At 48.7% G+C, this 21,724-nt stretch overlaps 1 protein-coding gene across 13 annotated transcripts in view; it reads left to right on the top strand.

Moving 5' to 3' along the window:
• Positions 1–21,724, top strand: part of LOC116939631 (ryanodine receptor 2-like) — a 332,153-nt gene that overhangs the window by 212,405 nt on the left and 98,024 nt on the right. For 7 of the 13 annotated variants that reach the window (XM_076062962.1, XM_076062947.1, XM_076062943.1 and 4 more), the window contains 13 exons: positions 3,211–3,354; positions 6,382–6,655; positions 7,133–7,247; positions 7,913–8,045; positions 9,009–9,112; positions 11,228–11,363; positions 12,615–12,804; positions 15,617–15,667; positions 16,186–16,291; positions 18,925–19,045; positions 19,680–19,849; positions 20,401–20,621; positions 21,549–21,639. In XM_076062962.1, coding sequence (XP_075919077.1) covers positions 3,211–3,354; positions 6,382–6,655; positions 7,133–7,247; positions 7,913–8,045; positions 9,009–9,112; positions 11,228–11,363; positions 12,615–12,804; positions 15,617–15,667; positions 16,186–16,291; positions 18,925–19,045; positions 19,680–19,849; positions 20,401–20,621; positions 21,549–21,639 — 1,856 coding nt within the window. The remainder of the gene's footprint in view (positions 1–3,210; positions 3,355–6,381; positions 6,656–7,132; positions 7,248–7,912; positions 8,046–9,008; positions 9,113–11,227; positions 11,364–12,614; positions 12,805–15,616; positions 15,668–16,185; positions 16,292–18,924; positions 19,046–19,679; positions 19,850–20,400; positions 20,622–21,548; positions 21,640–21,724) is intronic. The other 6 variants (XM_032948287.2, XM_032948284.2, XM_032948283.2 and 3 more) reach the window with 1 other exon arrangement.

Below are 21,724 nucleotides of genomic sequence, written 5' to 3'. Positions count from 1 at the left end.
CCAGTCTGTTAGCCCACGTCACGTCATATGGGTCTCTCCATTGACTTACTGCCAAGAGCCTTCACCACTCCCCCAATCCACATGGTCTCAAGTCACCTTGCACCTGACCTGAGGCAGGTTCTCCGATCAAGTAATTAGCACCCGAGCGTACCGAGTCCTGGCATAAGCATCGTACCGGCGTCACCGTTGCTTCGTCACGATTGCCGGCCGTTGCTGTACGTGTGTGCATACGTGCACAATGTGTTTACATGCATGTGCACGCACGTACCCATTTGTGCTCACCTGTTCACGAGCCAATGTAATTGCGCTTTTGTGCCCCCGTGTACCTTTGTGAGAGCGGTTAGCGCGCTGCGCTACGAACCTGGCGACCCGAGTTCGATCCTCGCTCACGGCCAATGGTTACAATTATCTGAACCGGTCCTGGGCCTCCCGTAGGTCGACTCAGCCTCAAATGATTACCTGGTGCAGTACATATAAACATCGCCACTGGGGAGACAAAGGCGGTCGGGCGTGGTGCTGGCCACCCACCCCCTGATGTGCCGTTCCGGCCTTCATAAGTGCTCGCTAACAGCACTTGCCTGAACAGTCCTTGAAGGCTATACAGGGGATCTTTATCTTTGTCTTGTTGCCTTTGTGGGAACCGCAGCAGACAGCCGTCCACGTGTGTGTGAGGCACCGTCACGAGTAACAGGTTTGCACTCGGGCACGTTACTGTTGTTTGTACAATGCCGCATGTGCACTCCTGCACACGCACTCATGCATCTGTCTTCTTACTAGGACTTTCCCGGATTTATTTCAGGAGCCGTTTAAACTGCCTGCAGAAGGGAGTCTCGTGGGAGCCGTGTGCCGACGAGTTAAATTAAAATGCGACGTGGGGTGGCTCTTTATTCATGGAGCCTGCAGCCACGTAGGCAACAAGTTGCCTGGCCCAGACAGGCTTAACTCGTCCTCATGTCCGATCAAGTAAATTCTTTCGCCAGCTCCCCAGAGGGCATCATCTTTTGCACGAGCAGCCATTCCCACTCTCGTCTGTCAGAGCGCAATCAGTTCGCGTGCGTGCACTGATGTATTGACGGATTTGTCGCGTGGCTTTGCATTGGCTTGACGAAGACGGGCCCGTTAAATCCAGTGTGCTCCAGGCCCCCACAAACGGGGCTTATTTCACTCTTTACTCCTAATTTCCTGGACATTGCACCGCGCGGGCTGCGCTTCCTGTGGTGCAATGGTTGGAACACTGCGCTTGCATTCCAGAAGTCGCCAGTTCGGTTCCGCCGAACATGCGGACCGTTTCTTAAGTTCCTCCACCGCTGTCCACCCACCAGTGCAAATGGGTGCACCAGTGTTACATTTTAAAACTGAGTGACGAAATAGGTCTAGGACAAGTATGTATATATGTATGTTGACCTTATTTCGCAACGTAAGTAGCCAACCGCGCGCGCGGGGGGGGGGGACAAAAGTGCAGAGCCACCTGGAATGAATTATGCAAAACTCCGATTGCTTGATGCTCAATAATTAATCGTTGTGCTTTGGACCGTGCCTTGATCTTAAACATTACGTTAAATAGTACACGTTGCAGATCGCTCAGCTGGGGCTAAATTGAGTATCTGGACTGGCCTTGGAATGTTTTTGTCCAACGCCCACATATGCACGCGTAATATTTGGAGCCCTTAAAGACTTTAATCTCTTGCCTGTCAGCGGCTGATAGATACTTTAGTTGCGAATATAAAAATAGGATCATACATTCATTTGGTGACAGTCCCGAGCGAAATGCGGTGAGTAAAGGTTTTTTGTATTGAGTGCATAGTCGTAGTAAAGAATACCCTTACAGTGGCTTTCGAAGCTGCGCAGAGTCGTGTGCGGTTCAAGGATTGTGCTGTAAAGAGGCCCATCTCCTCGAATCGTTTGGCCAGCTACCAGCCCCAGCGGACCGCGAGTGTCATGTTCCCTACACCATCCACACACCCTGCTTCCAAAGAACTGGGTTATAGGCGTGCTGAGCCGTGCATTTTGGTTCATGTTGTATAATATTTTCAGAGCCCTAAATAATTATTTATAAAAAGTGCATTTTATGTCCAATTCGCGACACGTTTACGACCCTCGTTCCATCCCCATTTGGTGGAATCGTGGCCTTGCAGAGGAAACCTTCACGTTTTATTTTATTTCAGGAATGGATCTTCCCTTCACTTCAGAATGCTTTCTTCCATCTTACATTACTTGTGTGGCAGAATGGTCCAGCGCCAGAGCCGAGGCAGTTTCGCATTATTACGGAACGTGTTTCCTCAATTCAAGAGCAGCATTCCGTCATTGGGGAGTGTGGTCACCAGGCTGAGTGTGTCGAAAGGCATGGTGGCACACTCCTCGACAAAGGTTCCGGCAACGATTCTGATGATTCTGTCACCATGTGCATCGGAAGAATTGGAGCCTGATTGGTTGGCTCTGACCTTGGGCGAGCATAACACCATTAAATTACAATGCCGTGGTGGAATCCCCATGCCCCGCCCATAATTTATGATTGGTTGGCATCGGCAGAGCAAACATGCGCTCCAACCATTTCCCTTTTGAATTGCAGAATTACACCCAAATTTACCTTGTATTTAAAAGTTAACAACCCTGTAGACTTTGCTCTCTCTCTCGCCAAATGTTTCACAAAGCTGCGTTCTGTCTTTTTTATAAAATGAAGCACTTCAAAATGTAAATTACAGGTAAATTAAATACGAGTCAATAAAACAGTTTGTGTTAAGATGTTAAAACACTAAACTGAAACCTTTTGCAAGGAATCATGTCTGCATTAACCACAGATACGTGTGTTCTGATAGTATTTAGCATCTTAACCACTCAATTTTGATTTAAAGCTTTCGTGACTGCAGGGATTCACATTCTTGGTTCTTTCGGTAAAGTCACGTAGAAGGGAAACAATAAAATAATAAAAATATAAACAATAAAATTCTCACGACGTTTCGACTGCAATACAAGAATATATCTTTTGTTGCCAGAAAGGGTAAAACCTATTCTTATATTTTGATGCTCGCAAGGGAGGTCCCATGACGAATCAAGTGAATTTGCATTTCCATAACCCTCTTTGGGACTGCATCCTCGCTGTGGATTTTCCATTCAGCCTTGTTGTCGACGCCAGGAGGCGAGCGGCGCGATGCGGTGCTGCACTTTTTTTTTCTGTCCCTAAGCGCTGAGAGTCGTCGCTCTGTGCACCAGGGGTGGAGCTCGAGGACGAGGAGGAGCAGGAGGACGACCAGGATGCCTCGCTCTCGGGCCGCCTCATGGCGCTGGTGGAGCGCGTCAAGAACCTGAGGAAAAAGGATGGAAACGCTCAAGCGGAGGAGGACGATTCCAAGCCCAGTAAGCTGTCGGCAATGGGAGACCTCGGAGCGACGGCTCCGTCGCGTCACTTAGCGGCGCAGCATCGCTATTGTTGCAGTTCGGACGTGGAATGCAGTCAGGTTTAGGTCGATAGGTCACCACCGACTAGTCCACTGATGCCACCATGCCTTGTCGTCGCTTGATTTCCTCTACCAGGTACCTCAGCTGCTGCACAAGTCGGCATCTGTTCAGCCAGAGTCGACCCTTATAGTATTCCCACTCTCTCTGGCACAGTTACACACATAGGACCGTTCGCTCAGACCATGTCGCTGAAAATGCCACTCAAAATGAAATAGAGTGAGTAATGGGAGAGTGGTCATCTCTTGGTGGCGCTGAGCTGGCGGTGGGAATTCGCTAATTTTATGGTAACTTAACAGTCTGCTCACAATATTGCATTGTACAGGCTTGAAGACACACGCATGACCATGCAGATGGCTGCATGACCAAACCCTGCCTTCAGAGTGCTGTATTCCACACGTATGTGGTGGTCCCAGTGTGGGTGCCGCAGTGGTGAGATGTTAACTCCCTCGCCTGGTATACAGGATGTCGTGGGTTCGATCCCGACCCTGACGAGGCCTGTATATCTCTATCCCCATGGTCGCGTGGATTTTTCTCCGGATCCTCCGGTTTCTCCCTCCGCATTTAAAACCATGCATTTAGAGTATGTGTGTCTGCTATAAATTCCCACGTGATGATGAGCCACTACTTCGTTGAGCTATCATTTGTGGCCAGGTCGCTTCTGAAAAAGAGCTGTGTAGCTCAGTGGGTCTTACCTGGTAAAATAAACAAAAAATAGTTAAGTTTAGTCACGTCGACCCAGCCAAGTAAAGAACCACACAACCCTCCCTGACAAGTCAGAGACACAAAACGCGTATGGGCGGAGGGGCACAAGTCCCGCGAGTCCAAAGCAGGGAATCGCCCTGCGATTGCGCAATACCCACGAGGTCAGCGACTGTTGGGTTTCTTTCCGCGAGCCGTCTAAAAAAGGTCCAGGACTCCCGTTGATTCTCCCGGCCACTCCATCTCGTGTGCCCCCCCCCCTCCTCCCCTCCCCTCCTACACCGCTCCTCAATTCTATCCATGACGGTTGCTCTCCTGGCAAGGCCACAGGCGCGTTGGATTACGGTGGGGCAAGCCATTCCTCGGTTATAATTAGGGGCTTAATTAGGATAGCAGATTCGAATGCAACTGGCCACTGTTTGTGTCAGTTAATCTGCTTTGGTTGGAATGCGATACGGTTTCAATCGTGTGATGCATCGTCAGCTGGCCTGAGCCATCTTGAGAGTTTGTTTACATGTGTATTCACTGTGCTATTTATATTCACGTTCATTAAGAAATAATTCTTGTCGGTAATTTCATTGACTTCCTCAACGCGATGTTTAGCCTTAAAAATGAATGGGAAATTATTTTCTGAATGATTATTTCATTAAAATATCGTGTGCACACGCACTCAAACGGGGGTCAGCTGATGAATTTTGTTTTATATTGAATTTGGAAATAAGAAGATAACATTACGGCCATATTCTTCCCTTGTAAGACACAAGTAACTTTGTGCCTGGGGCACACTATAGGAAGAGGAGTTTAGAGTCAAGGATGTAATGTATGGATAAAGAAAATGGACCATGAAAATCAATACAGAGGCTTATGATGTGGAATTTAATAGTAGCCAAATGCCCTAAACACAGAGAAAACATGCAAACACACAGGCGTCAGGGTCGGGATTGATTCCACGACTTCCTGTATACCAGGCGAGGTAGTTAACATCTCACCACCGTGGGACGTGAGATGAAGATGATGGAAAAGGAACGGAGAAAACAGGAGCAAAGGGTCAGTAGAGTTGAGGATGAGAAGGAGGCTACATGAGGGTCTCGGCACTGATTTTCACAGGGGGCAGCGGGGGAGGGGTTCAGAGCGTGGGTGGCCAAACAGAAGTCACGTGATGTACAGGGGGCTTGAGCTACCGTAATTGAGATACATCGGTACAATAAGTACATTTTCAGATGAGATTCAATTTTAACCAATGCGCCAATCCAATAAAGTACCAATGGTAATAAGCTCCATCTAGATGGTACTTATATGTGAAAGTGTTTGCAATGGTAAACCTATCCAAACGAGTTTATCTCACGCACAGAGTTAGTTTACATACAGAAGATCATAGACATAATGCGCCAGAGTCTCATCTTCACAAATGTTCATCATCTTCTGATTTATTTTGCGAAAAAGTGTCGATGTTTTCATTACCAACAGTGGGAACATTTCCAAAATGATGTGGTCCAGCCATTTTAAAGATAATAATCGTGGTCAATCAGGTGCGGTCGCAATCCAGATTGAAACATCGTTCACACACTGCTTCCTTCTTCTGCCCTCGCTCGCTCCATACTGCCCTCCGCTCATTTAACTCCATTCCAACTCCTTTCTTTCTCACTCTCCCTCTCTTCCTGCATTCTGCCTTCCTGTCCTCCATTCAATCCCTACCACCGTTCTTTCCTCTCTGCTTCCTTCCTCATTCAGTTCCATTTTCTTCAGTCTCTTTTCCTCCCTACTTTTAATCTCATCCCTAAATCCCTCCTGTCAGTCTTTCTTCACTCTCCCCTTCTGTCCTTCCACTCACACGCTCTTCGCTGTATGTACGTTGAACTTCTTACGCACCGTACGTAGCCAAACCCTGCTAATTGGAGGTGTGGGGAAGGACAACAAACTAAACACCAAAAACCATTTCTAAAGAAATGAGTTTTCAATATAGATATAAAAGTGCGTAGCTCCAGTGGTTTCCTAATGTCGGAAGGAAGAGCGTTCCAGACGGCCGCAGAAGCGTGTCTGAAAGCGCGCGATGCAGTGACCGCATTTGTTCAATGGCTAGCAGCTAAAGGCCGCTGTGAGGGTGACCGCAGTTCTCGTGATGGTTGATGCTCCTCCTTCCCGAGCCGGCTCCCCTACCCCCCCCCACTCCCCTCCGCTCCGCTCCGCTCCTCACCACCGCGCCAAACCGTGTTTGACCCCCGGCAGACTGCCTGCAGCAGCTCATCTCGGGGACGCTGGTGCGCTGGGCGCAGGAGTCACACGTGGCCGACCCGGCGCTCGTCACGGCCATGTTCACGCTGCTCCACCGGCAGTACGACGGCGTGGGCGAGCTGGTGCGCGCCCTGCCGCGCGCCTACACCATCAGCGCCGCCTCCGTCGAGGACACCATCGCCCTGCTGGCGGCGCTCACGCAGATCCGCTCGCTGCTCAGCGTGCGCATGGGCCGCGAGGAGGAGAAGCTCATGATACGCGGCCTCGGGTACGCGGCGGGCCCGGCCGCCGCCGGCGGGGAGCCCCCGCGGCGTTTGCTTGCGGTGTAGGCCGACTGACGATGGGCGGTGGCTCAGCGACAGTCGCGAAGGCCGTGTTGGACCGCCGTAGCTTCCTCCCCATTTGCAGAAATGCTCACCGGGGAGCTGACTGAACACGCCAAGCAGAGTCGTGACGTAGTCTTGAACTTAGGTGAGGCTTTTTTTGTTCAATTGAAGACCGTTGGTTTATTGTCACTATGTAGCGGAATTGGCGTTCTTCTATGGAGAGATCGACCTCTATCATAAGAATGTGTAACATTCATAAGCTCAGGGCCCCAACCAAGGTGAGCGATGCCTCACAATCACTTGAGCAGGAAAGCACTCTGACCTGCACTTTTTCCCATACTCGCGAGTGAGAGGTGTTAACGTGTTAAAATCTTCTCACAAAAAAACACATTGATAACCCTGAATACTCTGCCTTGCAGGGACATCATGAACAACAAGGTTTTCTACCAGCACCCCAACCTGATGAGAGCGCTGGGCATGCACGAGACGGTCATGGAGGTCATGGTGAACGTGCTGGGCGGGGGAAAGTCCAAGGTGCATTCCCCCTCCCATCCACTCTCTGTCACTCTCGGCAATGGGCCGCATCTTTGGTGTAGCCGGTCTGCCACGTTAGTCCGCCGCCCGTTGTCTGCAGCTTTCTCTCTCTCTGTCGCGCTCAGCAATGCGCCGTGTTTTTGTTGTTCATCGCTGTCCGTGCGTGGGGGCCTGTGCCCACAAATGTACGATGAACTTCTTTCGCAACGTACGTAACCAAGCGTGCTAATCGGAGGTGCAGGGAAAGGACACCAAACTAAACGCAAAAGCAGTTCTAAACAAATTAGTTTTCAGTCTACATAAAAAATGAGTAGTTCCAGTGGCTTCCTAATATTGGAACGAAGAGCGTTTCAGACGGCCGTAGAAGTGCATCTGAAAGCGCGCGATGCAGTGACCGCCTTCGTTCGATGGTTAGCCAAAAGCCGCTGCGAGGTTGACCAAAGTTGGCGTGATGGTTTATGCTTCTTGACGAGATCAGCAAGGAATCGTGGTTCATTTGTGGCAAGCACTTTTAAGTCCGTAATGAATGTAGCTGTGGAACCCGGTCGACTTCTTATTGGCGTGCGGCGTCCACCAAAAAAACATTTCATCTTCGGTCGCACAGACGCATGGTCGCTCCTCTCCAGCGAGATTTGACTCGTGACCGTGCTCCTCCCCCCCCACAGGAGATCGCGTTCCCCAAGATGGTGGCCAACTGCTGCCGCTTCTTGTGCTACTTCTGCCGCATCAGCCGGCAGAACCAGCGAGCCATGTTCGAGCACCTCGGCTATCTCCTGGAGAACAGCAGCGTCGGGCTCGGTGTGTGGCCCACACTTCGGCAGCCCCGCACTCTAAACTTAGACCATTTTTTTTATTTTACTCGGTACGGCCCACTGAGCTATATGTCTCTTTTTCAGAAGCAACCTGGCCAAGAAATGATAGCTCAACGAAGTGGCTTATAAGGTGGAAATTTATAGCAGCCAAAAAACACGCATGTTTATTCTAAATGTAGAGGGATAACCCGGAGGAAGTTTCACGCGATCACAGAGAGAATACACAAATTCCAAATATATAGGTGTCAGGTTCAGGATCGAACCCATGACCTCTTGTATACCAGACGAGCTAGTTAACATCTCGTCACCGTGGCGCCCCACTATTGTTCGGAACGGGCTAGGTTAGCTGAGGGTTGGGTTTGGATCTGATTAGAGTTGCCACACTTGGGTTTGGGGTGAGCTCTCTAGGCTAGGTTAGGTGAAGCTTTGGTTTGGATTAAGCAAATTACTCAATTGGGATGATACATCGCAATCATCGCCCCCTCCTGGCATACATGCCAAATTGCAGGCCTGGAGTCAACTTGTGCCCATAGGGGGACAGCCGCAACTGGGAGTGCCATTTCACATGTTTGAGATGAGATGTGATCAGATGTCATGTTAAGTGCTCTGAGACACCCTGGGTTATAGGGCACTTTATCAAAAACAAATATTTGTAATTCGAGCCTGGCACAAGCACTGTGGCAACGTTACCGCCACTCAGTGGTGATTGACAGCTGCTGCTGCTGTTGTTGTCGGTGTGCTTGCATGTTTTTGTTTTGGGGGTACGTGCAGTGCCTTAAATAAAAAAAAAGACACGACCAAATATGCAAACGCATTTTACCTTAACAGCTAGGGCGTCGGCTTCCACCCCGCCAACGCAGACTTCAGCCGCACGCTGCAAAGGCTCACGGAATCCGCACATACGCGTGACTTGTCGCCCGTGTGTTTTTTTTGTGGACGTCGCCCGCAGCCTCCCCGTCGATGCGCGGCTCCACGCCGCTGGACGTGGCCGCCGCCTCCGTCATGGACAACAACGAGCTGGCGCTGGCGCTCCGCGAGCCCGAGCTGGAGAAGGTGCAACCACATGGGCCAGCAATCGTCCCCGCACGGCTCGCTTCACGAGTGCAACGGGAAGGGGGGGGGGGAAGCCCTCGCCGAGATCCCGAGTCTCGAGGCTTCTTTTACTGCGAGCGGGCCTGCAGTGGATGGGCGTGCGTTGTAAAGTGACGGGGGAAATCTATGGGCCTCCGTAGAGGGTTTTTTTTCTTTTCTCGTGTCATTTTACCACTGTCCACATGAAAGTCCTTCAGACTGCAGGACTCGGAGATCAATAATGCGTGTGTTCTTCCTCCCAGCCCTTTGACAGCTCGGAACCTTTAGCCGTGCTTTGTGTTGTCAGGGATGTTTTGAGTTCCCTGGGTGGTAAAGTGGTGTTCATGTGGTCAGCTTCAATGGCAATGAGTTCCTACTGTGATTCTCTTCACGTTTTTTTGCAGTTTAGGCAGGCACATGCCTTTAAGTTACAGCTTGTGGCCGCTTGCTCTGTTGGTGTAAGTCAGATAATTCTCGCTCTATTTAGGAAAGGCTTTTCCTAGAAGATCCTACATGGCATGATTGAGTAATTTTTGTTTTCAAATGTTGTTCCCGGTGTGCTATCAGCATCATGTCATGAGACAAAGAATCCATTTGTGCGTGACCTCATTCTTCTGAGAATGGTTGTGCAATAGGCTTTGACAGAACATATTTCTGAAAAGCTCTCCAATTTGCTCTGTCATCTTTACACAACAGAGGCGTGCTTTCCAATGTACTTGCTGTGACATTGGACTTAGTGGCACGATAATCAAACGGCGATTTTAAAAATTTCAGCCAAAGTGGAATTTTTTTTTAATGTAAAAGCTTTCTTGTGCAACCATTATGTGTCCAGGAATGAGACCATTAACTCACTAATCTGAGGACCGTATTTAATTATGGGGTGGCTACCTGCATTCAAATCCAGAATCTCAGGGATACTGGCTCATTGCCGTGACCTCTGAACCTATTGGCCACCTTGGCCCAATTTTGATTAAGTGATTTTGCATGTGATGATACTGGAGTACCAGATAATAAATCCACACATACAGTTTAGTGTGAGGGAATAACTTTAATAAAGTAATAATATTTTTTACTCGTTAGGCGTATTTCATCTGTAGATCCCAATGCGCGGTATATGTGAACTATGTATGTTCTTCATGATCTGTGTGTCCCAGACATTCATTTTAAACAAGGAAAATTCAGAATAAATTAGTAATTTTCTAAAAAGTACCTTTCCTAAAAGAGTTTTGATATGCTCTATAATGTCTTTCTTGGCGATTTATAAATTGTCGTTATTAATTACTGAAATTATGATTCTTATCTGCTCAGGCAGGTTATTGGAGCACATACTCAAGACTTGGAAAGCTGCGAGTTCAAATCCCGGTCATAGATTGACTTGGCCTATCATCTCTGCACAATTCATAAACTGACTACCAATTTGTGAGAATTCGCTGGTTGTTTGTCCTATGGAGGGACTGGCCCCTGCCATATGGAATTTCCACCCCTGGCTCAGTGCCACCAGCAAAGACGAACATCGGTTGATGTGTTTTCGGGTCTTGCCGCGTGTCGTACGGTAAGACATCCTTCGTCCGACTTTTCTCTCCGCGTGCTGGGAGCTTCTTGAGGAAGCGAAATGCAACTGGCTTAAATCCATGCAGACTGAAAAACACGTGAGACAACCTGAAAACGCATCGGAGAGAGCTATTGAGCACAACCGCGAAGAACTGCGCGGAAGTACATGTTTATCATTACGTGAAGCGTTCTGCTGTTATGAACCACAATACCTTGTTGATCTCGTCAAGGGGCATAACCCATCAAGCGAACTGCGGTCATCCTCGCAGCAGCTTTTGGGCTAACCATCAAACAAAAGACGGTCACCTCATTGCGCGCCTTCAGATGCGCTTCTGCGGCCGTCGGGAATGCTCTTCCTTCCGATATTGGGAAGCTACTGGAGATATGCACTTTTAAATCTATATTGAAAACTCATTTCTTTAGAAATGTTTTTTGTGTTTTGTTTGTTGTCCTTCCCCACACCTCCAATTAGCATGGTTTGCTACGTATGGTGCGAAAGAAGTTCAAGACACATACATATACGTGCTGTTGTGTTGTTTGCCGTAGGTGGGCCGCTACCTGGCACGCTGCGGCTTGCAGAGCTGCCCAATGCTCCTGACCCGTGGCTACCCCGACATCGGTTGGAATCCCGTGGAGGGGGAGCGGTACCTTGACTTCCTCCGATTCACCGTCTTTGTCAACGGTGCTGATTCTACAGCCGCTCTGAAGGCTTTGTTATACACGCTATTTGTAGCAAAATTAAAAGCCATCCTAATTCTACAACACATTCTATTGCCACCACCACCATTATCATAATCATCGTTATATCGCCCTCCCCCTACTGGCTACTGGCAGACTCATGGACGTTTGCCGGCCAGGAGCTGCCAGTTAACTTGTGCCCCACAGGGACAGCTGCCACTGGGGGTGCCCTTTTAAACGAGTTTAAATGAGATGTGATGATGTAAAGTGCTCTGAGGCTCCCCGGCATTTAGGGCACAATATCAAAAACATATTTCTGACGATCATTAACCAACAACGCAATCGTCACCATTTGTACATTTTATCTATATACGTAATGTTACGTTTGTCACTAACAATATCAATGGGTGACATAGACATGTTTCTTTAATATTTCCTGTAGTAGTAGGATATTCCGGTATGCACACGGGTTACACGTATTTATACAATCATGCATTGTATATAGTGTTCAACACAGGCTATATCATAATTATTGAGTGGTGTTCCGTACATTTTGTAAAAGTATAATGAGGTTGTACCACAATATCATCTTACGTGATGCACTAGATAGTGCCCATGATAATAATACTAATAATTGAGGTTTTATATAGTCACGTCATTTATGTAACTGCATCGCTTAGTTGCTGTGCAAATCGAATAAAGGGAGCATATGAGATTCAGATGTCTTCAGCCTCCAAAGTACTGGATTACAGGCGTGCATAGCCACCACCGTCCGGCCTGTGGTTTGATGACCTTATCCCAGAATGTGCCTGTGACTCTTCTGTTGTGAAACCTCGCTGGTTGAATCATAGATTTACAGCTCTGCGATGTGACTTCGGGTTGTATACTGCGTATCATTTCACCTGATGCCCAATGTTCCACTCTTGGTGCGGTTGGGAGCTTTTTCAGAAACTGAATTTCCAAGCCGAAACAATGCACGTTACATCCACAAGACGCGTCGGAGAGCTACACAGCACAAACTAAGAATTGTATTCGGAAGCCACTGGAGCTATGGCACATTTATATCTATATCGAAAACTAATTTCTTGAGAACTAATTTTTGTGTTTAGTTTTTTGTCCTTCCCCACCGCACTTCTAATTTGCATGCATACATACATACATACGTAAAACAAAAAAAATACTTTTTTATGATAGAGTACAGTATTCTGTTGACATCAACGATTTCAATTTTGTGGGTGGCTCATGGAGAGAGCAGGCGAAAGCGTGGAGGAAAACGCCAACGTGGTGGTGCGGCTGCTTATCCGGCGGCCCGAGTGCTTTGGGCCGGCGCTGCGCGGAGAGGGGGGCCAGGGCCTGCTGGGCGCAATGAAGGAGGCCATCACCATCTCCGAGGACCCCGACCGGGACGGCCCGTCTGCCTGCACCGACACGGCACGACGACCCATGTGCGTCCCGCGTGCCGTAGCCTCGTAAGGCACCAGCCCTGGGGGGTCGAGACAAATTGCCTCCGTCCTCAAGCGAGCTCGGGGCTTCGTTCTACGTTTTAACAACAACAAAAAAATTGGAAATGTGCAGTGATACAGTGCATTAAAACAACTGGGTTCGCGTGATATGCAATTTGATGGGCTCAGCCTTGCTCACCAGTGGCATCAAAACAAAAGCGTTGTAACATTATTTTTAGCAATGGAGTGGATTTGCTAAAGCCCAACTGTGCAGTTCAAGTGATGGAAGATACAATGAAAAACTCATCTGCGCAGGCTGATGAAGTACCACTAGCTACTAGGATTATGCCTCAGGCCTATTTGGAAAAGTTATTTGATGAGATGCCCTGCTTTTCTGTTTTGGAAAACAAAATAAGTATTTCTTTGCTTCTTTTAACGAAGGCATAATTCCTGCTTTTTGCTGTGCAAGGTGAAGAGTTTGACCAAACAAGCTCTATTATAGAAAGTTAGATTCAGACCGTTTGAGTATTGTTACCTGTGGAGAACAATAAGACTGTTATGCTCTCGGAGATAGCTAGCAATGTGGAAATTCAGAATGCGTTTGTTGTAGGAATGTAGTACAGGTGAATTTTTTTTTTTAAGTGGGAGGCTTAAATGGGCCCAGGCACAAGCGTTTGGATGGTGGATGGCGGGTTACTGAGACGGGCATCGGGGTGGCATCCGGAGGTGAGGGACCAAGGGGAGGTATTGAAGGTCGGATGGCGAGACATTGTAAGGGCATCGCTTGGAGGTCGAGCGATGAAGTTGCAAGAGCTCGTGAGATGTCGCGGCAGAACGGAGGAGGAGAGAAAGCAGTCGCCAGATCTTGTTGTGAAAACAACAACATTGAGTTCACAATATTGACTGTGATGACTGCCTGACTTTAGCCTTGCGTTGGAAACGCAATTGAGATCTCATTTATAATGGGGGTGGTGGAAGTGTATCTAAAATGGTATATCTTCAATCACTTACCCTGCTTTATCATTGCATTTTTGACTTCTTTCGTTGTATTCTTGGTTCTTTCGGTAAAGTCACTTTACCGAAAGAACCAAGAATATGAATCCCTGCAGTCACGAAAGCTTTAAATCAAAATTCTTTCGTTGTGTTTGATATTTCGGTTATTTCGGCAGAATTTCTAATTGTCTGCTTCAAAATGTTGATATCCGCATTCTTATTATTATTCATGACATTCGTGTTGTTATCTTCCTGTTAATACCTGTAATCTACCACAAGGCCACACTTCCCTCATAGGTGCCTACAAAGTCGGATGAAGGACTTGAGATCATAATGCGCACACATTTCTCCCACTATGATCCCGCCGTCCCCAAAGTTAAGGACACGTTGCGTTGCCTGTCTTAATTTGTGCCCCTGAGCCAATGGTAAAAAAAAAGAAATTACTTTCCTATAGCAGGGCTGGTCTATCCTGATGACACAACCACTCTTGACCCCACTAACCATAACCGACTGTGCGTGCACGTGAGACCACCGTCTCTCTCCATTGTCCGGGTTGCCCGCCCCACAGGGCTGTTTGCCACCGCTGGGATCACGACACTAACTTTCTCGCCTGCTCTTGTGCATTCTTATTTGTTTACAGGTTCCGTGTGCGTGTGTGCGTGTTTGTACATCTACATATATGTGGAGCGTTAGTGTAGCGGTAAGCGCTACGCTGCGCTACGAACCCAGAGACCCGAGTTCGATTCCCGCTCACGGGCAACACCGGTGACAGCGATTATATGAACCGGTCCTTGGCCTCCCCTAGGTCGACTCAGCCTCAATTGAGTACCTAGCCCTATGTGTAAAAATAATGCCACTAGGGAGACAAAGGCGGCTGGGCATGGTGTTGGCCACCCACCCCCTCCTGTGCCGTGCCGGCCTTCATCGGTGCTCGCTAACAGCACTTTCCCAAACAGTATTTTGAGGCTATACAGGGGATCTTTGTCTTTGTACCTATATATAACCAAACACTTGTGTGATGTTTGTTGTATAGTATATTAAGTAAGTTATCCGCGTACGCTGAACATATAAACCGACAACCAAATCACAGATCGCTAACCTTGCGGAATCAGACAGATTTAACTGCTGCTTATTTATGATCGTGCACGTGTGAGAGCCATGCTGACTCTTTGCTGTTCGATCCGAGACCCAAGAGTGGTCCTCAGGAAGGAGCCTATAGCTCATCTCAGTCGAGGGACAGCTTGCATCCACGCGCAGGCCTTTTGCAGTTCGGCCGCGTGGCTCTCCGAAGTTTTTTGTTTGTAATTGTACCGCGCGCAGTTCGGCATGATGTTCGACGTTTTCGGTGCACACGCTGAGAGCTTCATGAACTTAAGGAACTTAAGCTTTCGAGCACGCGGAGCAGAGACGTCGGACGGCGATCTATTCAGCCCTCCCGACGTGTTTTTGGGCTGGCCCCGAAGTGCTGTTCGGGCACAACGTCCGCTAACATTTTGCTCCACGTGCTGGGAGGTAACTTGAGGAACAGCATTCAAGGACTGATTCCATCGACTGAACGGACCTCCTCCCATCGTGTGCTTCGAGCCGAAAACAAATCGGAGAGTCACGAACGCTCGGAGAGCCGTGCAACGCTTTGTCAGATGTTAAACCGTGACACCTGCAAGGGCCACCGCACGATTGCCATGTGCCGTCGCAAGTGATTCAACGAGCATATGAAATAATGTAAACATTAACCTATTCAATTTTTTGGCGCTTTAATTTTCTTTGAACGTCTCAACTCGGTGTGCTGTGCTATGTGCTGAACCTGTCTGAATCATTCCAGATTACTCCAGGACTGGAATGATGAATCGCAAATAAACAGCTTTACGTGGGGGTAAAGTAAAGTATATGTTTATTTTATCACCCCCTGGCTGCCATTACTTTTCCTACTCCTCCTCCTTTACTCCCCCTTCCAGATTAGTGGCATCAGTAGGGACAAGGTACCCACCCTACTGCCACCCCCATTTTAAACAACTAACTGAACTGGCCTTTTACCCTCCTGATTGCTGACCATTGGTTAATCCCGTGGTAATTTTTTTGTTTTAACAATTTTCCCATCCGGTTTTTCATCTGCTGCTTGGTCTGTGCTTCGATGGATGGGGGCCGTTCAGCTTGCTTTCCATCCCATGACAAATGTGTGTTTCACTGTGGGTGCAGTGCCTGTTGTTGTAAAGCATACCAATACCTCCCCTTGTGTCTGTCTCCCTTTAATGTTTGTTATCGGGAGGGTCGGGGGGAGTAATACGGATGACGCGGCCCGGGGAAACGGGTAGAGTACGGAGGGATTAGGGAAGACGGAGGACACGGTACAAGCGTCGACTGACGACCTCCATGTGCATTTTATGTTTCCAGGGAAGACGAGGAAGAGGATGAAGAGGCCGTCCACATGGGCAATGCCATCATGACGTTCTACGCAGCGCTCATCGACCTGCTGGGCCGATGTGCGCCCGAGACGCACGTAGGTTTTTTTTTTTCTTGCTGTGCTCGAGTATTCAGGCGGTCAGCACACTTGTGTCACTGAGCCAGAGTCAACGGTTGCGTCCCTTGCTGCCGTTGGGAAATATCTACGGCAAATTGCTCATGTATTTTTTTTTGCGTGTACACATCCTGGAATTTTGTCCGTTCACGACTGGAATGCGGTCTGCCCACGCCCAGGCTGATCGCGAGGGTTATTAAAATCGCCTGCCTTGTCATCGCGCCTTCACCACCGGTTCCCCACGATACCTCGCCTCACTACCCTCGTCTTAGACCCTACGCAGCGTCACTCAAAATCTGCTTTGGACACCAAGGTCTTGAACTGTTACAGCCGCACGACGGTTCCCCGTTGTCGCCGCCTCGGTGTGGAACTCTCTATCCCTTTGCACATCCGCAACATCAAATGCCCTCTGACTTTTAAGAAACATCGATAAAGGCCTCTATCTATTTGGTCAGGGCTTTCGAGCAGCCCTGAGTTTGGCTCCGCGCCTCTGAGTTTTTGACTTGTCTGTAAAATCTGGCGCATTTTAAATGTCATTATTATTTGAGCGCACTTTACCGTACTGGGCGGTGTGGGTTGGTGAATGCGGGGAGCAATGACGGAGGAGCATAGACATACAACGCTGCACAGATATTGCCTGGCCCTCTGCTGACCACCGCATAGCCCCGCAAGGCCCGCGGCAACCAGTTTGTGCATGGTGCTCACCTACCCATCCTGACACTGGCCAGTCCTCAACTCTGCTTAGCTTCTGAGATCTGACTAGATCGGGCGCATTCCAAAATTTTTTGGTCATCGGCGCTAGGGGATAGGGTTTACTCGGTGTTAATCAGACCCCCTGTGTGAAATTTAATGGAGCTAAATAAATCAATGTAATTGAAAATTGTGTACGGCACAGTGAAGCATTTGAACAATATGGAAAGCATCACGGGACCTCCTTTGACAGTACCAAAATATGAAAATAGGTTTTCCCCTTTTTTCTGGCAAAAAAAACAGCTTTGTTAAGATGTTAAAACACCAAAACTGAAACCTTTTACAAGGAATCATGTCTGCATTAACCACAATACTTGTGGTCAGAATGCAAACAAAAAACATACTCTGGCAGCTTTCCTTGGAGCCTAGTCTCAAATGGCGTTAGAATAGAGGACGTCTTTTGGCGCCTTTTGGCGTCCTCTGGTCTAACACCATTTGAGACGAGGCTCCAAAGAAAGCTGTCAGAGTATGCTTTTTGTTTGCATTATGACCACAATTATTGTGGTCATAATGCAGACATGATTCCTTCTACAAGGTTTCAGTTTGGTGTTTTAACATCTTAACCCCTGTTTTGTTGCCAGAAAAAAGGGGGAAACCCTCTTCTCAAGATGAATAGCGTGGACACTTGTTACTGCCAGTCGGAAGGCAAGCTGTGCCTTGGTGACATATCACTAAGGACTCGGAAGGACACAGAAATACATCTTGTGCAGCACGGGAGAGTGAATGGTTCAAAATGTGTTCAACTTACCTGTGTTTTGTTGTAAAAAAAACAACATCACGTTAAGCAACGAGACACTTTCGTCATGATGCGTTGTCAAATTGTCAAACGGCATTTGTCACCATAAACACTTTATTCCGAATGTTGAAATAAGATCATTAAGTAATGTTCCCAGTCGAAATTGGAAGTGTGACGATCGATGTTAATGTGACTTTTGTGGATAAAAAGTGAAGTTGTCCTGAAGACAATCTCTAAGGCTATTGCGCTGATGGCGTTGGTGATAATAATGCGAAGCCATGAGGGAATCAATAGGCCATCAACAAAGTATTTATGGCGACAGACGATTTGTGCCGTTGGTATGTGGCCGTGAATGCACGATGTACCTGTGACTGCTTAGTATGTAGATCGAGAAGTACGGTTTTGTCTGATGTATGTGTTTCGTAAAAAAAAAGAGCGTGGAAATTGTTCTGCAACATTCCTGATAAGTCTGGCTCAACATATTGTGCATTCTTCAAATGCACAGTATGTTGCGTTATCGATACATTCAAGTCAGGTCAAGTGTGCTCCTGCTTAAACGTGGGGCAGTGCTCATTTGCGTCTGTGTCCCTGACAGTCGGAGTACATTCCACATTTTTATTCAGATCAGTCTCAGGATAATCACAGGATCATCATTATATTCTTGGTTCTTTCGGTAAAGTCACGTAGAAGCGAAACAATAGTATGTAGATCTTGCTGTGGTTTTCACACCTGATGATGATTGCTTGTGTTGCAGTCGAAACGTCGTGAGAATTTTATTGTTTTATATTTTTTATTTTATTGTTTCCCTTCTACGTGACTTTACCGAAAGAACCAAGAATATGAATCCCTGCAGTCACGAAAGCTTTCAATCAAAATTTAAGGATCATCATTGTTGAATCTCACAAAAATGATGGCGTCAGTTTTTCCGACCCTGGAGAGTTCAGGGGCCCATCCATCCCCTGACCAGAACTTGTACTCGTAACCCGAGTTGAACGCTCTGCCAACAGGCCACAGCCCAAGTAGTTTCACTGCACAAAGGAACAGATCCTGCACAGGGCATTTGACGCCCGCTTTAAGGTGGCGGCGGCAAGCGACGTCAAATCTTGAATGCGCCCTCGTGTCTCCATAGCTCATCCTCACGGGCAAGGGTGAGGCAATCCGCATCCGCTCCATCCTGCGCTCGCTCGTCCCTATCGGGGACCTGGAAGGGGTCATCAGCATCCCCTTCAAGATGCCAACCATTGACAAAGGTGTGGTGGACGTGCATCTGTCTCCTCTTGACCGACTGTGTTCATGTGGCACGTCTGAAATTCCATCTCCAGTGTTGCACTGTATCTGTCTCTGGTACAAACACTCGTGTAGAGATAAACATCTTCTATTCATTTATTTATGCCATGTACATGTACAATTCATTTATTTATGCCCACCGCAACGGCGGCAGTCCTTCGCCGCTCAGTGGTAGTGACGTGGCCACGGCGCTTGGGGCACTTTTTACGTACGTACACTGTACTTGAACAATTCCGTGCATGGGTGTCCGGCCAGCGTGAGAAACCTGGAGTCCTTGAAGGAAAGCCATGTGCATGATAGAGCATAGAGCAATGAAATATTCGCACAGTCAGAATAACTATACTGCTCTGGCCACCTCGTACTTATTATCAGTGACAGCTATCCGCGTAGCGCTTCTAATCTGCACAAAATCATTATCAATCTTCACAGGTGAGGGTGGTCGGCGGGGGTCCTGGTGGAGAGCGGTTGGTAAAACGGATGAGATGGAGGGTGATTCATATGTATGTTGAACTTCTTTCGCACCGTACGTAGCCAACCGTGCTAATCGGAGGCGCTTACTGTGCGTGTTCCGCTCGCGCCTGTTTGCTTGCTCGGCAGATGCAATGGTGATGGAGCCGGACATGTCGGCGGGATTCTGCCCAGACCACAAAGCGGCCATGGTACTGTTCCTGGAGCGCGTGTACGGCATCGAGACGCAGGACTTCCTGCTGCACATGCTGGAGGTCGGCTTCCTGCCCGACCTGCGCGCGGCTGCCGCTCTCGACACCGTGAGTTCCTTCTCCTCGCCTGCCTGCTGGCCAGGGCCGTTGCGGTAACTCCGGTTCAACCAGGCAGCGAGGTCCAATCTCGGCTTTTGCAATTGCGGGTGACAGGTGAAAGCCTAAAGGTAAAAGTGCAGGCCTGAAATTGCTTGCTCATGCCACTGGTCTCTACTAGAGTTCTCGAGAGCCCCTCTAACGGTTATTTTGGCCTTCTATTCCAAGCTGGCTGAGTGCATTTGTGTGAACATCAGCACCTAGTTTAGCAATGCGGCTGTGTGAGATGGTGGCGACACCCCACCCCTCGTGCGTATTGTGCAGCCCTTCAGAGGTGCTCACTAAGAGCACTTGCCCCAACAGTCCACACGGGCTCTTTTACGGGACGCTCTTTGTCTTGTGCGTGCACGTGTTTCCTCTACGTGTGCTCGCTCAACGGCACCTGCGTCCACAGGTCCACAAGGCGCTAAGCGGGGACCCGTGTGTTTGTCGTTTGTCTTTGGGGTTGGTCGGGGGGTGGGGGGGGGGGTGCGGGCGTGGTGGTGGTGGTGGTGGTGGTGCAGCTGGCTCTCTCCGCCACCGACATGGCCCTGGCGCTCAACCGGTACCTGTGCTCCGCCGTGCTGCCCGTGCTGACGCGTTGCGCGTCGCTGTTCGCCGGCACGGAGCACCACTCGTCGCTCATCGACTCCATGCTGCACACCATCTACCGCATCTCCAAGGGCCGCTCGCTCACCAAGGCGCAGCGCGACGCCATCGAGGAGTGCCTCATCGCCGTTTGCGGGTGCGGGAGGGGGCGGTCGGGGATGGGTGGTGGTGGGGGGGGATCGCATTGGGGTTGCTGCACCCAGCGTTCACTCAGTCGGCACTTTTTATTTCAGGCGCATTCTTGGTCCAGTCAGCAACAACCCTGTGGAATTTTTGTCGAGCCTTATGTCTGGATTTTTAGAGTCGACTTGAGCCGTCAAATTTAGTACACTCGTAGTTATGAAGTGTTTGTGTGAGGGCCGTGAAATTTCCCCTCCTCCTTGCCTAATAATGTCAGGTCAACCAATCGGTGAACTCGGCAATATTTCTTTATATACATATATGGGCAGTTATCGTGTTGGCCTTCCTCATTGCACTGCTGTCGCAAATCAATGTACTCCATTATCTTAGTCTGCATCTTCGTTCAGATTCGTTTCATTTAATCACAGTCACACTTTGATTTTTTGGTGGATAGCCATAGACATTGTCACGCTTGATAACTCTCATCCACTCATCGATTGGCACCAATGTTATTAACTCCAGATGGATGAGATGCTGAGCTTGACCCGTGACCAGGATTAGAACTCACAACTATTCTCGTTTGTGAGGCAAGCACTTTCACCACAGTGCCAGCCAAACGGCGGTTATGCCAGTGGAGAGAAATGGCCGTCTCTAGGAATTTGAAATTTCAACTACTGGCTCATGGTTACCAACGGAGATGGACGCCTACGTATTGCTCTCTTGAGCAGGGGAATGCCGCTACCTTTTCCTGCTCATGAGGCTACATATAAATCTCTAGTTTGGATAAAAACGAGTCCAAAAACCACTGTGAACAGCAAATTTGGGAATTTTGCCAGACGGCACGAACGGCAGAGTTAAAGGTGAGAGACCTCCCCACTGTGTGGGGAAATTTTGCCAGCATAACGTTGCCCTCCCTGTGTGCGCGCGTGCCACGGTGCTGCAGGCAATTACGCCCATCCATGATGCAGCACCTGCTGCGCCGCTTTGTGTTCGACGTGCCGCTTCTCAACCAAAATTCCAAGATGCCATTGAAGGTACGAGGCATGTCGGTGGGGGACTGTGCTGCCTGCTGTGTGTCCTCGTGCCTTGCTCCGTGCAGAAGAAATTGCGTTACGGCCA

Source organism: Petromyzon marinus, chromosome 6 (assembly GCF_048934315.1).
Source record: "Petromyzon marinus isolate PM22_M1 ecotype Great Lakes invasive population chromosome 6, UKy_Petmar_22M1.pri1.0, whole genome shotgun sequence".
Taxonomy (NCBI): Eukaryota; Metazoa; Chordata; class Hyperoartia; order Petromyzontiformes; family Petromyzontidae; genus Petromyzon; species Petromyzon marinus.
Note: the sequence above shows the minus strand (reverse complement) of the source record. Positions and strands in the feature narration are given on the sequence as shown.